This window comes from Archocentrus centrarchus, unplaced genomic scaffold, assembly GCF_007364275.1.
Source record: "Archocentrus centrarchus isolate MPI-CPG fArcCen1 unplaced genomic scaffold, fArcCen1 scaffold_166_ctg1, whole genome shotgun sequence".
NCBI lineage: Eukaryota > Metazoa > Chordata > Actinopteri > Cichliformes > Cichlidae > Archocentrus > Archocentrus centrarchus.
Genome location: NW_022060211.1, coordinates 14,602 through 32,192, shown reverse-complemented (window position 1 = coordinate 32,192; position 17,591 = coordinate 14,602). Strand labels below are relative to the sequence as shown.

General features: G+C 40.6%; 1 protein-coding gene across 3 annotated transcripts; it reads right to left on the bottom strand.

Moving 5' to 3' along the window:
• Nucleotides 1-449: 449 nt before the first annotated feature.
• On the bottom strand, nt 450-17,417 carry LOC115775500 (HMG box transcription factor BBX-like). 3 transcript variants are annotated; one of them, XM_030723028.1, is made up of 4 exons: nt 17,295-17,417; nt 14,191-14,267; nt 957-1,128; nt 450-821 (listed from the first exon to the last, which is right to left on the bottom strand). In XM_030723028.1, exons 3-4 carry the CDS (start codon nt 1,113-1,115, stop codon nt 474-476), a joined length of 507 nt encoding a protein of 168 aa, XP_030578888.1. In that variant the 5' UTR covers nt 1,116-1,128; nt 14,191-14,267; nt 17,295-17,417; the 3' UTR covers nt 450-473. The 3 variants fall into 3 exon arrangements, with proteins under 3 accessions (XP_030578888.1, XP_030578887.1, XP_030578889.1); XM_030723027.1 differs by lacking the exon at nt 17,295-17,417 and adding an exon at nt 15,562-15,659; XM_030723029.1 differs by lacking the exon at nt 17,295-17,417 and adding an exon at nt 15,562-15,659 and having other exon boundaries at nt 450-818.
• Between the last annotated feature and the right edge of the window lie 174 nt (nt 17,418-17,591).

Here is a 17,591-nt window from a genome sequence, read left to right as displayed (position 1 = left end):
ATTCCAATATATATTTTAAATTCACAATCCGTAATGAAATTATCAAAATCCTCTGTAAAACTAATAAAACACCTCAAAATTTACCTTGAATATTTATATTTTCATATCTTACTGATAATTAGAAAATTTGATGAAAATTAACAACTTAACTTTTTAATAATTGACTTCTTTGGAGGATGGGGCCTAATTTTTTAATATACTCCCAAAAAGGGTAACACGAGCTTCAGATATCTTTTGTCAGACAATATAAAATACAATATATACATACAAGCTATTATGTGTCACAGAAATCTTAACAAGGTTGCTAACAAGTAGCTACATGATACTTCAGAACTTGTCAGGGACATTTAATGCAAAACACATCAGCTGAGAAGCAGGGATGTTAAAGTATTTGGGCCGTGGTTGTAGTTTGTGTAGTTTTTTTTTATAGTCTAAGGAAAGCATTGTGGAGATAGCATTTAAGCTTCAGAAAGTCATAAAAGTGCTATCACTTTGTGTAGGTGATCTTGTCGAACAAAACACAGAAATATCATAAACTTGAAAGAGTCATAAAATAGCCTCACCTCCTTGGCCATGTCAGTGTATTTCTGTTTCTCTTTGGGCTCCAACACAGCCCACCAGTCAGCCAGGATCTTAGTGGCCCCACGATTGTCCAAGCGAGGGTGTTCCTGCCGCACCAGTGAGCGGTGGCGTTTGCAAAAGAGTAGGAAGGCATTCATTGGCCGGCGTGCCCGCTGTTCATTTGTGTCATCTTCCACTTCCTCTGTTGTGACTCCACACTGCATCTCTGAATCCTGGGCCTGGTTGCACAGCCCTGCCTGCTGACAAAAAATTCATAAATTCCTCTGATACAATGCTGTACATATTTTCTTATTTATGTCAAAACTTGACATATCAGATATTCAATTGAACAAAAGAGATACAGGAACAAAGTAGTGTAGTACAAACCCACTCACCTTCCCTAGCTCCTCTTCATCTTCTTCCTCCTCCTCCTCAGAGAAATCAAGAGCCTTTTTGGAAAGAAGTGGGTGCCACTGCAAGCATTTGCGTTTGGGGCGTTTGCCAGTGACCTCCCCTGCAACAGGTGAGTCCTTGCCCCTTCCTCCACCCTTCATGATATTACTGCACCTAAAGCAAAAACAACAGATTGGGCACTATAAGACCTTGTTTGTACAAAACACACACGGTAAAAGCATCAAGCATGGAAGCTGGAATACTTGTCGACAAAATAGCTGGGGTCTTGCAATAATAACTGGTAATATGAGTATCTGAGACAAAAATTTACTTCAAGCTGGTTTGCACAGATGTATGCACAACAATGGAATCTTTTCCACTGACGGGGTGCCGGTACCAGTATTTGAACCATTCAGTGGTTTTTCCACCATGAACGCACTTGGTGCTCAGCCAAAAAATGGGTTCAACTTGGGCCCCACAAGCTAGCTGGTCTCGCACCAAGAACACATGATGAAAGCAGCAGAAGGGGATGACTCTGCCATGTCAAGGTAAAGTTTTCTACCGGTATTTCACTGCATGGTGTGTATTACAGGAGAAAAGCGATGCAAATTTCACGGCTGTGAATTATGTTGGGCCCTAAGGCTGAACTTGCTGCTTTGTATCAGTTCATATCACAGATAAAAGGACGCAAAGTGCGTACTTGTCGTCTTGCTTGTAATCGCTGTCTGTGTTTACATCTGTGCTGCACACATACTATGCTGCAGTAGTTTTGTTTGGACCATAAAATGTGTTCACAGCACAACAACGGGGAGCGCGTTCTCCCACATTTGTGCCCTTCAGCTTCCGTGTCCAGACGAGGACCCGCCCACACTCATACGTAAAGGAGCAGTTCATAGAAATGCAGTAGAAAGCAGGCTCGTTCTTAAGCGTTTCTCTAGTTCATTGAGACCGACACCAGCACTGGCTCTAGTACCGGCACCTTTGTGGTGGAAAAGTAGTAAATGAGTTGATATCACATGAGAAAAAGAAGCATATAATTTTCATACAATCTGACCATGTTATGTCAAATGAAAAAAAATCAGACACTCTCACAATTTCAATTATTTTCACAGAGGATGAGGAAGAGAGGATATTGAAAACACAAGTGAAATTTTCCTTACAAATTTGGAATCATTTAAGGCAGTGTCAGGTGTGCCGTCGGAAATTATCCAATTTCACCTAATATGCCATGAGTGTCTGTGCTGTAGTAGTGACTGGGAGCATAATCATGTAATACTCTTCCATAACACTAGACTAGATAGCAGCAGGGAGCGAACTGCATTGTACATAAGAGAATGAAGCCGCTTTTCCATACAGAACAACTCCCCGCGATTTGATGGCATTTACATTGGAATCAGTCCTTTTTCCGTCCTCACTCACCCGAGGTTCTAAGCGATCCGAGGCGACACAAAAATGTGACGCGGAGGACAGCATGCCACTGATTGGCTTGGGAGTGTCGTCACTAGCAGAGTCATGAGAGTGACTCCTTCACCAGAATCGAGCCTGCCGTTTTAAAAACCCGACAGAAAGAAACTGGAGGCAGTAAAGCACCAGGTGAATGCCCAGACCGACAGTTCTCAGCGGTAATTTTGCAACATGAGAGCCATCTGAAACGCACACACAGCGTACATATTTATAAACTTAACAATGATAACCTTCATCCATTAAAACATTGTATGGGGGACTTGTGCATGATGATGATAACTGGCATTAGCTGTGAGCTTGCCTCTATCTCATGTATTGTTGTGTTGTGTTGTGTTATTCCTGGTAATAGAATGCTTTTGGACAGAATTAGAGTTTGCAAAACTCTGAAGTTTTCTACTACCTTTAAGACCACATCGTTGTGGCATTTGTTATGTTCAAGCTGTGTTTTTGAAGTGGACATGTTAAGTGCACTTTTGATTTGAAAGAAGAAATACAAAACATGATAAAGTACTTTTTTCTTTCTGTTTATTTGATTCCTATTCAAGACACTTGACAAGAATGACTATATTGTTAATATAGGCTACAGAGTATAATTTTTTATCATTTTTGGCTGGTGGTGTGCCTCGTGAAAGAAATCACTGACCAAACAAAAATTTCCTCACTTTTTGTGCCAAGTTTATATTTAACCAGTTTGTGTCTTCTGGGGTCACTTATGATCAATAATAACAGGTAATGGTATTGGCATCTATCAAATACCGTAGAACAGACTACCTTAAGTTTATGCTGACCAGCAATGCGAGTGTCACTGTTTGATGAACACTACACTTATTTACAGATATGCATGACAGCATGTTCCAGTGACTCCAAAATGCCACTGCACTAAAAATTCCATCCAATTTCTTCTGCTCATCCGGGGCTGGATCGTGGGTGCAGCAGCGTAAGCTGAGAAGCCCAGACCTCCCTCTCCACAGTCATCTCCGGGGGGGACCTCAAGGCGTTCCCAAGCCAACAGAGAGATAAAATCTCTCCAGTGTGTCCTGGGTCTTCCCCGGAGCCTTGTTCCGGTAGGACATGCCCAGAACACCTCTCCCAAGAGGCACCCAGGAGGCATCCTAGTCAGAAACATCTCAACTGACGCCATTCGATGTAAAGGAGCAGCAGCTCTACTTTGAGCTCCTCCCAAATGGCTGCACTCCTCACCCTATCTCTAAAGATGCCAGCCATCCTTCATTTCTGCCGCTTGTATTTGCGGTCTCATTCTTTTCGGTCATTATGCATGACCATAGGTGAGGGTAGGGACATAGATTAACCAGTAAATCGACAGCTTCACTTTCACGCTTAGCTCCTTCATCACCATGACAGACCAGTGCTGTCATCCCCCTCATCCACAGACTCCTCTTCCACTACACAAGGAGTGTCAGTGTGATTAAGGAGTATTCCTTTCACCATCCAACTATTGCCTCAGTTGAAGTCAGCAGCACCCCACACACACTATAAACCGTGTGTGTAGAAGAAGAAGAAGAAGAAGAAACAGCCTTTATTGTCCCACAGAGGGGAAATTTGGGTGTAACAGCAGCCGCAGTTATTATAAATATAAATAAAAATATAATAATTTACACTATTAAGAAAAGAATATATATATATATAAAATCAACAAACAAGATTAACCTTAATACTACTAATAATAACACTATATACAATGTACATGATGTGCCTGTGTGTTGAACCTTAACAGGCCGGACTATTTACTGTATATTATATATTATCCTACATTGTGTAGGTTATTGTGGTTTTTGTTGGGAGCAGTGATGGTTATAAAGTCTTACAGCTGCTGGGAGGAAGGATCTGCGGTAACGCTCCTTTGTGCATTTAGGATGCAGCAGTCTGTCACTGAAGGAGCTCTCCAGCTCAGCAACAGTTTCATGCATGGGATGGGAGACCTTGTCCATCAGTGATGTTATTTTGGTCAGAGTCCTTCTGTCTCCCACCACCTGCACTGAGTCGAGAGGACATCCTAGGACAGAGCTGGCTTTCCTGATGAGCTTGTCTATCCTCTTCCTCTCAGCTGTAGACAAGCTGCTGCTCCAACATACTGCTGCATAGAAGATGGCTGATGCCACTACAGAGTCATAGAAGGTCTTCAGGAGTGTCCCCTGCACTCCAAAAGAACACTGCTTTTCCCTCCTGAGTTGCCTGACGGTTTGCCGGAATTGCTGATAGTCCTTTTTCCACTGCCTCACCGAACTCCGACACCCGAGTTTTTGCTTCGGCCACCACCCAAGCTGCATTCTGCTTGGCCTGCCAGTACCCGTCAGCTGCCTCCCACAGTCCCACAGGCTAACCAAGCCTGATAGGACTCCTTCTTCAGCTTGAAGCCCCCCCCCACCTCCGGTGACCACCATCTGGTTTGGGGGTTACCACCACGACAGGCACCAACCACCTTGCAGCCACAGCTCTGCGCAGCAGCCTCAACAATGGAGGTGCAGAACATGGTCCATTCAAATTCATTGTCCTCAGCCTCTCTCAGAATGCTGTCAAAGTTCTGCCGGAGGTGGGAGTTGAAGATCTCGCAGACTGGGGCCTCTGCCAGGTGTTCCCAGTGCACCCTCACAAAAACATATAGCCACAGATCTGAGGATACAATTACAAAACTGATCGACCTGCAACCTAGGGTTGTCCTGGTGCCACGTGCACTCATGGACATCCTTATGTTTGAACATGGTGTTCGTTATGGAGAAACTGTGGTTTGCACAGAAGTCCAATAACAAAACACCATTTAGATTCAAATCAGGTGGCTCAAGCCTCCCTACAATCCTGAACAGGATAAGCGGAAGCGAATGGATGGATGGATAATAATTTCAGGCTTCATAAGACATTCATAAGTGTCTGCACTGACAGGTGAGTGGTTTTGCCACTCTGATTTTTCATAGAATAAACATGCTTTAAACAGAATTGGTAAGATATCAGTCACGGTTGATGTGACTGAGGCGTAACTGGCTTTTTTCCCATCATTCTTTGGTCGCTTTTCCACCGACGGGGTTCCAGTGCCAGTGCCAGTATTTGAACCATTCAGCGGTTTTTCCACCACGAACGCACTCGTTGCTCGGCCAAAAAACAGGTTCAACTCGGGCCCCGCAAGCTAGCTGGTCTGGAACTAAGAACGCGTGGCGAAAGCAGCAGAAGGGCGTGACTTTGTTGTCTCAACATCAAGTTTTCTACCATATTACATGTGTATTACATGAGAAAAGCGAAGCGATTTTCATGGCTGTGAATTAGGTTGGGTCTTAAGGCTGAACTTGCTCCTTTGTATCAGTTTATATCAGATAAAAGGACGCAAAGTGCGTACTTCTCATCTTGCTCCTATTTTATGTAAACGCGGGCCCATTCCTAAGCTTTTTGCCGGTTCTTTTGGGAACAGCACCGGCACCGGAACCCCGGCGGTTGAAAAGGGGTAACTGAAGAGCTGCAATCTGATTTTATGTGACATAGTCTGAGTCTGAGAATACTAGGGCTTAGTTGAAAGGAGATGGTTGCCTCACTGATGTGTAGCCTTGCAGTTTTGATGTAAAGGCCTTTACACACCAGACATGTAAAATACATGTGAATGTTTTGTGGGTTAAAAATATTTTTCACTCGCCTGTTCTTAATGCAACTGTTCACACTGACCGCCTCATTTCACAGGACGAATTTGCTGTATTTATTTTTTCAGATCAAGATAGGTTTTTCCAACGTTTCTCCTGCAAACAAACAGATCTGACCAATCAGACCGCAGCATTTGGCCAAGTGAGGTCATATTTCAAAACGTGCACCAATATACTGACTGTACAGTGATGTGGGAACAGTAAAATTATACTATTATTATTAAATTAAACCCACAAGCATCACCGGTTCCCATGCCACTCTAATGAAATAGATTGATTGACCTACATAATGCTCCTTTAAATATTTCAGTGCTCAACAAGAGTAGAAAAGCGCCATATAAAAACTAATCCATTTGCCATTCATATTTAGCAACACCTGAGACAGCAGTAATGTGGAACCACCCAAGTCAAGTCTTGGTGTGTGCCCAGCCCAGCCAACACACAAGCTGACAAAAATGAGTTTCTCTGTTTGCAGAGAAACAAGCTCAGGGCTCATACTGATTCAGCATTATGGTGAGTTGTATTTTTCATGCACTTCATACAGTAAAGATTGCCTAAGTCGAAGTTGCACAAATCAGATTTTTGCCCTAGTCGGATGGCTTCTGCGTGTCCAGATTTTTCCTAACGTTAATTCCACTAAAATCATAAAATCGTATTTCTGCCTACCTCGAATGAAAATCTGGCCCCATTGTAATAAATTTCTGATGAGTTTAGCGCTAAAGCCCTCTTCAGCTCCCGTCCACCCACTACCATGCATTGGCTCATTCATGCACACCTACACATACTAACAACGCCTGGAGATCACTTTAGTGTCTATATTGGTTCATTTCACCAGAGACAATCATGGCAAGGGCAGGAGGCAAGCATAAGCTACAAACTCGCACTTACAGGCAAAAATATGAGATTATAAAGATTTGCGGAAGCAAATCCAGAGATGAAGCAGAAGCAATTGCAGTGAAATTCGATATTAGACCCCAAACTGTCCGATATTTTGAAGAATCGTATTTTATCCAATTTATACTTAAGACGGATTTTTCACAAGTTGGATGAAATTCCACGGGCCATTTCAACCCAATTTAAGCAATTTCTAATTTGTTTGTGTATCTTATTTTGAAGGCACGTTTAAAGGCTACCATGGCGATCAGAGAGAGTGTGGGCAGAGAGGACGTTATTCATGTGGATTGACCTTACAAGGATGCTGCTGATAGAGCTACATATGAATACACACTGGATTCATGTTTATTATTATAGTTAGAAAATGTCACCCTTTTGACTAGGGTTGTATCATTTATTTTGATGTATTTATCTGCTATACCTTAAAGGCCGGTCCGTAGAAATATTGTCTAACACTATACCGGTCCATGGTGCATAAAAGTTTGGGGACCACTGCTCTAGAACATGGCAGCTAGGCTAGCTGGTGCTCATGCATCACTCCTATTCTTTCATATACTAAATGTATACAGTGAACCCTTGTTTATCACGGGGGTTACGTTCCAAAAATAACCCGCGATAGGCGAAATCTGCGAAGTAGTCAGCTTTATTTTTTACAATTATTATACAGTATTATAGAAGGAAACCAAAGAGCAAAACCTGTTTTCAAGCCGAACACATTCTGTGCTGGACAGAGACAAGGGACGGAGGAGATTGATTGGCAGCCAATCAGGACGCAGAACACGATGCGCATTCATACACTGTTTAAAAAAAAAAAAAAAAAAAAAAAAAAAAAAGCATAAAAAAGAGGCCGTGAGAGGTGAAGCGCGTTATAACAAGGGTTCACTGTATATGGAAGGATGGATGCGTGGAACAAACACTTTGTGACTGTTGGTTTTAAAACGTCCTATACAAATAAAATTATTATTAAATGCTCTTAATGAAAAGTGCAGCAGTAGAAATTGTTTGAATTAGCAGTCACTTACAATTACAATTGGAAGTTTCCCGTTTAAAGCAGTGTGGTGCTGTTGTCAGAGAAGAGTGTGCCTGTGGACATGTTTTGTTACACTGTGATAATTTTGGAGTGATTTTTTTTGAGCCAACACTGTGATTTGGAATGACAAGAATGGAGTAACACCAATGTACAAATTTGCTTTTACCTGGTTCTGTTAATGGAACAAATCATTAGCTACTTACTTTGTGCATTGTTTCAGGTTAAAGAAAATGATACAGAACACATTCTTCAAGAACTACTGTAATAAATGGAACTACATATAGTGATATAAAGCAGAAATATTTCGAGGATTCTATCGAGTTACCACATTTCTAAGGAAATATTTACACAAAGTATCGGGAGAATAGAATTCGTTCAGTAATAATACAGGAACAAGGGGAGCGGTCCATCTTTGACCTTGACAATCTTGACTGTCATCTAAAACCGCGTTTCCATTAATATCTACTCAGCCTGACTCGACGTAGTTTGAAGGTGTTCCCATTAGTACCTGGTACTAAGTACTTTTTAAATACTGACTCAACCGGGGTTCCAAGTGATCTGAAAATGTGACGCGGAAGAACAGCACGCCAATGATTGGTCAGGGAGAGACGTCACTAGAGCGACTTCACCAGAAGACAGCAAGAAAATGGAGGCATGCAAAGCACCAGTTGAATGCCTAGACTGACAGTTGGCAGTGGGAGTTTTGCAACATGAGAGCCATCTGAAACGTGCACACAGCATACATATTATAACTAGGGGTGGGACTCAATTAAAAAAATTAATCTAATTAATTAGAAGCTTTGTAATTAATTAATCGAAATTAATCGCATTTTAATCACATTTAAATATTTAACATGAGAAATATAAATTTAAGTTTGGTTGATGAATCAATCAAAATACATAAGCTTAAACTTCAAAATCTTGTTTATTTTCCCACCAGTCTACTACACAGACCAACGAAGGGTGTAAGTGCTCCTGTGATAAGCAAACTCCTGAAATTAAAGTTCAGCATTGTAACTGGATAGATTTATTCCACATTAATGTCTCACTTAATATGGTTAGAAATTAATTATTTACTCAGCTGTATTCCTTGATTTTGAAATGTGTTGTGCTTAACATCTTATTTTGAGTAAAAGAATTAAAATTTGTTCTCCATTTAACCAGCTGCTTTTCCACAGCTGTGCGTCGCACTCACGGTTGCTATGTGACATGACCTATGCAGAGGTTGCTAACAGCCGCTAACTTCCAGCCTTTGCGGTCTTCGTGGGCTGCAAAAGGTCTACATGGGCCGGGTTCTCGAATGATGCGGCCCCACATCGTGCGTTGATATAATCTGTATGCCTGGAACTCACGCACTGAGAAACGTTCCATGGTGCAAAGTGTGATTAAAATGAGTTAAAATTTTTAATCCGTTATTTTCCCCCGTAATTAATTAATCGAAATTAACACGTTAAAGTCCCATCCCTAATTATAATCCTATACTGCCGGGCAATCGCTGCTGAAGCACCCTTCACCTGCCCCTACTAGCCATGAACAGCTGGCTGATCTTAAGAACTTTGAATTGCCGTAATTATGCAACCATTTTTTCCAATCAAATTCAAATGGTTTCTGAACGCTGAGAAACTGTACTTTACAACCGACATAGGGTTATTATGGCAATTGTTGCCACAAGTACGCGAACGGCAGCACTGAGTCGATTATGACATTTTTGGTGGTATTGGGTTACCATATTTTGCGGATCATAAGGCGCACCATAATATAAGGCACAATATCATTGAACAGGTCTATTTTCATACATAAGGCGCACTGGGTTATAAGGCCCATGATAAAACATATGCAGAGCGAAACAACAGAGTTAGGTAAGTCGAACTTTATTCAACTCATTCACAATTGTTCAGTTGTAACAAATACTGAAAACTACACTCACATTTTAAATCATTCATCTTCCACAAATCCATCAAAAAAAAAAAAAAAAAAAAAAAAAAAAGGAAATCCCTTTTTGACACAACACCGGAAACCTGAAAACTCTGCTGTTGCTGTGTCTTGTGTACATACATCGCCGGATCTCTCTTTGGCACCGAGGGGGACAACACACACACATCCTCGGACCTCAATTGGTCCTTTAGCAACTTTTAGCAATTTTTGAGACGGCCCACAGTGCGTTTTGTTGCATAAACGTTGGCAACAGCTGCCGATCGACAGATTACGCACAAATATACGGGCCTGCATAGATGAAAACAGGCCAGGAACATGTAGAATAAAATCCATCAACGTTTTCTGCGTACAGTTTCCATTTTTGGAACAATGCTTCCACTTCTTGCCCGGAACACCTCACCTAAGAGGCGGCCGGTTGTTTTGGCTGCTTTCCACACCTGCTGCACCCCACTCGCTGCTTGTTCCTGTCTAATATTGTCAGTAGAGTCATTTTCTGAATCGATGATGACCTATTTTAGAGAATTCAATGAGGCCTTTGAACTGATCTGCCAAACCGGAGGCCACATCGCTGCAGACCACAAAATGGCGCAGTGGTGTGGATGCCTTGACCATCGGTGGTCAGACGGCAGCGCTCAAATTACACAGACCGACTGACATTTTTTAACTATTTGAAAAGCGTATGCTGGCTGCCCCCCCCCCCCCCCCCCCCACCACCACCACCACCGTTGTACGCTTTGTACGCTCTGAAAAATGTCAGTATTTGTGAAGCATCCCTTACCAAAGTTGCACTAAAACATTTTGACAGCATTTTGAGTGCAGTGTACCACATAAAATTGGTTCAAGGTCAGTAAGCACAACAAGAATTCATACAAAATGTGCAACAGATTATAAGGTGCACTGCTGATTTTTGAGAAAATTTTATGGAGAGAAAATTGACTCAAAATATCTGTGTGTCTGTAATGCAGGATTTGTGCATAACCTGCTGGATTTGTAATTTTTTGTAATACATGAATCACCTGATACACACGCACAAAACTAAAGTTACGCACGAATCACCTGATACGCACAAAACTAAAGTTGCACACGAATCACCTAATACACATGCACAAAACTAAAGTTACGCACGAATCACCTGATACACATGCACAAAATGGCGGTTTAAGTAATTTAAAGTTAAAATCTGCACACTTTGCTATCCGATTATAATGAGTATTTTTAGAGATTGCGTTTTATGTGTCAAGTAGTTTGATACAGTTCTCCATGCATTTCTCTGTTAGCTAGAACTCATCTTTATGTGAGCTAAGCTACTTTAGCTGTCGGTAGCTAAGACAGTACAGCTTAAGACAGTACATTCCAGATCTATGAAAGCTATCTCTAAATTTATCTCCAGGCTCAGATGTTTTATAATATATATAAATTACTTCTGAGGGTAGACCACCGCGATGCCCTGCCATAACAGTCGCCTACTCTTCCTTCGTGCCTCTCAGAGTTTGACTGGCTGTTTTCCGAGCCAGAGAAGCATTGCACCACCTAGTGGTCGTTTCTTTTAACCAAGTAATTACATTTGTACAGCTCACAAATGCATATGTAAATAGTATTAGAATATTAAAAAGTAGATGTAGGTGTATGTGTTATAACTAAAGGGTGCTGAGGTATCCCATCTTCCACAGAAAATCGTCTTTTCCACTTCGGCACAAGTATAGAGTGAAATAAGTTCAGCGGGAAAAAACACTAGACCCAGAACAAAACTCAGATGACCCAGCTTTGTACCAGCATTAAACGCACCAAGTTACGCACGAATCTGGGAGCTCACCGGAAGCGTGAAATGTGTCTCAAAAACTTTGTGCACTTGTAACCGCCGTTTTGTGCGTGTGTATCAGGTGATTCGTGTGCAACTTTAGTTTTGTGCGTATCAGGTGATTCGTGCGCAACTTTAGTTTTGTGCGTGTGTATCAGGTGATTCGTGTATTAAAAAAAATTATAAATCCAGCAAGTCACGCACAAATCCTGCATTACAGACACACGGATATTTTGAGTCAATTTTCTCTCCATAAAATTTAAGGATTTTGAGTGCACCTTATAGTGTGAAAAATATGGTATGTTTAACAATGTTAAACTTCATCCATTAAAACATTGTAGGGGACGTATGCACGATGACAATAGTAAACTGACATTAGCTATGCTAATGTGCTGCTATATCGACTCTACTCACATCGAGGTGGTACTCAATTGCAATGGAAACAAAACAAGACTGTGGCAAGATGTGCAGAGTTGTGTCGACCTGCTTGAGTAGGTACTAATGGAAACCAGCATAATTATTGACTGTCAGTTAAAATTACTCTACTCTTAGCTTCATAAAAAGCAAAATAATTTTATAAAACAATCTGCAGCTATAGGTAAAATTCCTCTAGAATTAAATGGAATTCCAATCTATTTTATCTGAAATTACGATAATTATATTTACCGGTAGATACACTAGAATAAGGGGGTAACAGTTCAAATTTTTACAGGAAAGAAGAAATATTTAAACTATAAGTAATTTTTAAGTAGTACATAAATTCAGGTATTTTACAGGAAAGAAGAAATTATTTTAAGCTCTTTTGAAACATGTTGGTTGAGGCAGGCGTAACAGTTTCATTACCACCTAGTGAGTAATTGGCAAGTGTTTGCCGAGATACTGGCATGTTCCATGCAAACTACTGACCACAACAATCTGCTAGTGCAAAGCAATCCCAAGGTTTTCAGTACAGCACCATATACCTCCTTTCTGACTAGTTTCACCTAGTATCTGTCAGAAACTTCCAGCAACCACTCTCTAGCTTGTCAGGGAAAGCACATTTTTCCCTACCAACTGGAGGTTGCTATGGAGTAGGGCTATGCAATTAATCAAAATTTGATTTCAATTTTGGCTCCAAACAATCACAAAAAAAGTGTAATCGATAAAAAAAAAAAATTATTATGGAAATTATTTTGTCACATTAAGCTCTATATACTCTTAGCCCTGATTTATGCTGCAATCCTGAGTCTTTGCAGCCATACAGCATAACCTACGTAAGTGGCCAGCGATGTTGTGTTAATTATTGTTTATTATCAAGCAGGAAATCTACTCCGTAACCTGACCTGCCTCATCCGAGAACTATTACATAACATCCGTTAATTAAGTAATGAATTAAAAATAAATAAAGTAACATCTGTTACGTCCCTACCAATCATGGGGCGTGATTAGCAAGTGACAGTAGGGAGATGCCACTACCAATATTTGCTCCACAGGTGTAATTAGCCCCACACCGGACCCTGATTAGTCACTGAGCCCGCCGCAAAAATCAATCCGACTCACATCCCTCACAATGTTAATACCAATCCTTTGAATACATATACAGGATCTGCACTAAAATGTGAGCAAATGTATTTGGTCTAAATAACTTGTTCCTGTTTCTTCCAAGTATTATTAGTCATAATAATTGGCATTACGTTTCGATTTATTCAGACATTTATTTGTTTAATTTAGAATGTATTTATCTATATTGGAATTTATTTATATTTTTTTATATTCTATTTATATTTTGTGTTTTATATTCTGTATTTTATTTTCAAGATATTGTAGAAATGCACTTGATTTCAAGATATTCACTATCCTTTAAGTACAATAAATGCAGTGTTTACAAAGTTAGTGAGTAAATGTGTTAAATAATCATGATTTCAATATTTACCAAAATAATTTCTTCCTGTAAAATACTTGTTACACACTACTAATTATTACTAATTATTTCTTTCCTGTAGCAACTTGAATTATTACACCCTTATTCTAGTGTATCTACTGTTATGTTGTAGATAAATACAATTACATCACAATTTAAGATAAAATACACTGAAATTTCATTTTAATTCTAGTGGAATTACACCCTTAGTCATGGACAGTATTATAAAGTACTACCAAAATCATCATATTGGTAAGTTAAGAGATGGTACTGTGCTTCTTTGTTCAGCTCTTACTACATTTGAGCTCTTACATTAGTTTTCTTAGTACATTTTAATGCTTTACATACAAACAAGTTGAATTCCATTATCAGTTTAGCTTCTATTTATTTATAGTTATTAGAGTTTAATTTCTTCCCATGTTTGGACTTGTTTTGGATGTGAACCAAACATGTCACAAATTAAATTAGCATTAAATGAATGAATGATTTAATGACTGTACTGCTGTGGACCACAGCCAGACCAGATGCCAGCAGTTGTATTTATGAATGTTGTGTGGAAAACAGGAATACTTACTGAAGAAAAACTATGGAAATGCTGTATGAGTGATGAAGATGAATCTGCCACTGCCTTTGTCATGCAATGACGATGACCTATAAAATACAAGACAGTGCTCTCAGTCACGCGTTACACTGCAACAATTCTGCAGCACCATGAGTTTGATTGAGGGAAAAATGTATGCAAAGCAACTTTAAAAGAGCATCAGTGGGCTAAGATCGCATAGACCCTACCAGCGTCAAAATATCAAGGGGCATTTTGTCTCATCTGATAGCTGATCATTTCAATCGTGCAGTCGATTCGCCCTTGTGGCCAAAACCAAGACATATAGGCCAAAAACCCTGTGACCACTGAGTGCATTTCTTCTAACATCAAACAGCACCGAATTAAGCAGGCACAATTGCACTGACTATCTTGCTACGTAGAGGTTTAGTGTGTTCTGAGGTAAAACTGCTGATGCCTGATCGGACTGTCTGGGAGTCGAGCCTCATGCACAGTAACGCCACAAAATATGTGCGCTGTGTGAATAAACGATCTGTTCGTCCACCTCTAAGTCCTACCTCTAAGCACGCATATTTTTAAATCTCCGTGCAAACTGTCGTTGTGAGCCTTGACAAGACAGACTAGCTGAATGAGAGTCCATCTTGCTTTGGTTTAAAGGCGAAAACGCAAGTACGGTACAGTAGTGGGGATATTTCGTTCCTGTCAAACTCTCCGACGACAATGTCGCCGAAATGTCTCCCACTCCAAGGAGGAAAGCAAGCATACTGGTTAATTAAAGTGGAAATTTTCTGGCCGAGCACATGCAATGTGGTCAGTGTTTTGCACAGCAGTAGCTCCATTTCCTCACTGTTACTGGGAATAAAAGTAGCTAGTTAGCTTGCTAGCGCTGCTAACTGGACGCGTTACGGTTTTAATGTGCAATGGTTTCCAAAACAGTACAAAGGTACCGAGGAGCTGCTGACAAAGTCGCCGGTATAAACTGGAGTTTAAGTACTTTGTGCTGTTCCAACTGTTCGTTTACATAGAACGCAGCTCTGTGGCCATGTATTTGATGCAGATGGGGGTGGGTGGTGGAGGTGGGGGGTGTCATACCTCACCGTGAAACAGTTGCCATTTATTGTAGAAGGCGATTTCAAACAGAAGTAAGGAAATATCTGACAGCACACTAACTGTAACAAGACTGTGTGCTTTGTAACACTGGTTATCAATGAGATGTCGATGAGAGAAAACTGAAAGGGACAAGCCATTAGACAGACATCATGTCCAAACACCGATTAGAATTTTCAGTGTGACTGAGAGGCTGACAAAACAGCGACCGGGTTTTCACGTAAAAACCATAAACCACATGTTCTCTGTCATGACCGCTTCCCGAACGTCTGAACATACCTCCAATATCCTGCTCAAGTACCGTGGGGGTGGGGGCCTCTCATCACTGGTGCCGTCCACCTTTTTAACTTATTGACACATCATAACAGTTCAGCACTGGCTGTAGGAAATACAGCGATGTCAAGCCCACACAAATAAGACGCACGGGAAAAGGAAGTGGTGTTAATTACCATAAAAATAAAACAACTTCTGTGTCCACAGCTCTTTCACTTAAACTTGTGATAACCTATGCACTGCTCAAAAAAATTAAACACTTTGAAAACATAGGTTCTCAATGGGAAAAAAAAAAATCTATCTATATTGATATGGCCTGGGTAATGTGTTAGGAATGAAAGGATACCACATTGATGGAAATGAAAATTATCAGCCTATAGAATGCTGAATTCAAAGACACCTCAAAAATCAAAGTGAAAAAAAATATGTGGCAGGTTAGGCCATTTTGCCAGGGCATCACTGAGTTTATGCAACCTGGCAGTGTCAGATAGACCAAAACATAATGCCCCAGAGGTGTCCTATTGGGTTTAGGCCAGGCAAGCATGGGGGCCAGTCAAATGTATCAATCTCTTCCTCCTCCCAGAACTTCCTGTGCACTCTTGTCACTAGGCTGGGCATTGTTGTGCACCAGGAGGAACCCAGGACCCACTGTACCAGCAGAGTCCAGGTATTGCCTCATGCTACCTGTAGTGACACTGACCCTATCCTAATGCAAAACTAGTGAAGAAACAATTCATTTCATTAATACCAAAGCAGCTGAAACTGATTAACCTCCACTGTTACTTAAGTTACCAGATCAATATCCCAGAAGTTTTTTGGGGGGGCTACAATTACACATTTGAAAAAAAAAAAAATGAGAACTTAGTGAAATAACAGTATGCCCTTAAAAACTGGAATGAAATCAATCTTTATTACTATCTCGTTACTGCTTCAGGACTTAAGGTATTCTAGATTTGGTCAGAATTGTCAAAATAGCCCAAATTAAGTGGCTCTGGTGCAATGCTTAATAGATACTGTTATGGGTACATGACCTGCCAAATGCCTTTAAGTGCTATGTATTGTGCTCCTGACCCATAGCAGCCACATTAAGAAAAGAAACAAAAACTTTGGCCACTTTGACTCTTTCGCTCTGCCAATGAAAATATATATTTCAAAAATATAAAACACTACCACAAAATATGCGCATACGTTATCTTCGTTCATCAGTTGAATGCTTTTATTTCAGAATATAAAAGCGGATGTGTCTTTGTTATTCTCTGGAACTTGGTCGTGGTACAGAAACGCAGTCCTTAACCAGATGATGAATGCCAAGGCGACACATTAAACTACTTCAACCTACCATAATAACAGCACCACTCGTTCTGTTTGGCAGAAACACAAATTAGTTCAGTCACGTAATGTAATAGAAATCACTTTCGTTTTCCTTGAGGTGGAAGAAAATTTTCATCTCAGCAATATCCCTCCCCTCCCCCGGTTTACGAAGTGCTCATTCACAGACTGGCCTGTACTCGTCAACACCATCCTTGAGTTTACTTTATACCTTTTAGCTCAGTCCGACTGTCAAAGGTCACCGAAAAGCTGCGGGTGCACCAGAAAACTCTGATAACGACGTACCTACCGCTGTTCAAATCAATATCAGCCGAGTGACTACTTGTTATAAGCTTCCTGGGCGTTTGCGCGTGATAACTGATAAAAAAAAATGTTCGTGAAATAAATACGGGGTGGGGGACAGCACGTACCTTTCAAAAGCACCACAGGACACGGCTAGTTAGCTGCATGAGTCTTATTAAACAGCTTTATCCAAGAAATTATCAACAGTTTTACAGCATTCTGTACGGACTGAAAAGATCCACCCCGTCTTCCAATGCTGTACGTGAGTGGACACCGTTTTTGATTGACGGGCTATCTTCACCAATTAGAAACGTCGTTAGATCGTCGCTTTTTGAGAGTAGTCCTCATAATTAATGTTTAGGACACGTGTGGTCAAATTAACAATGCAAAATACCGTTAAGATTATCATAGTGAACTTAATATTT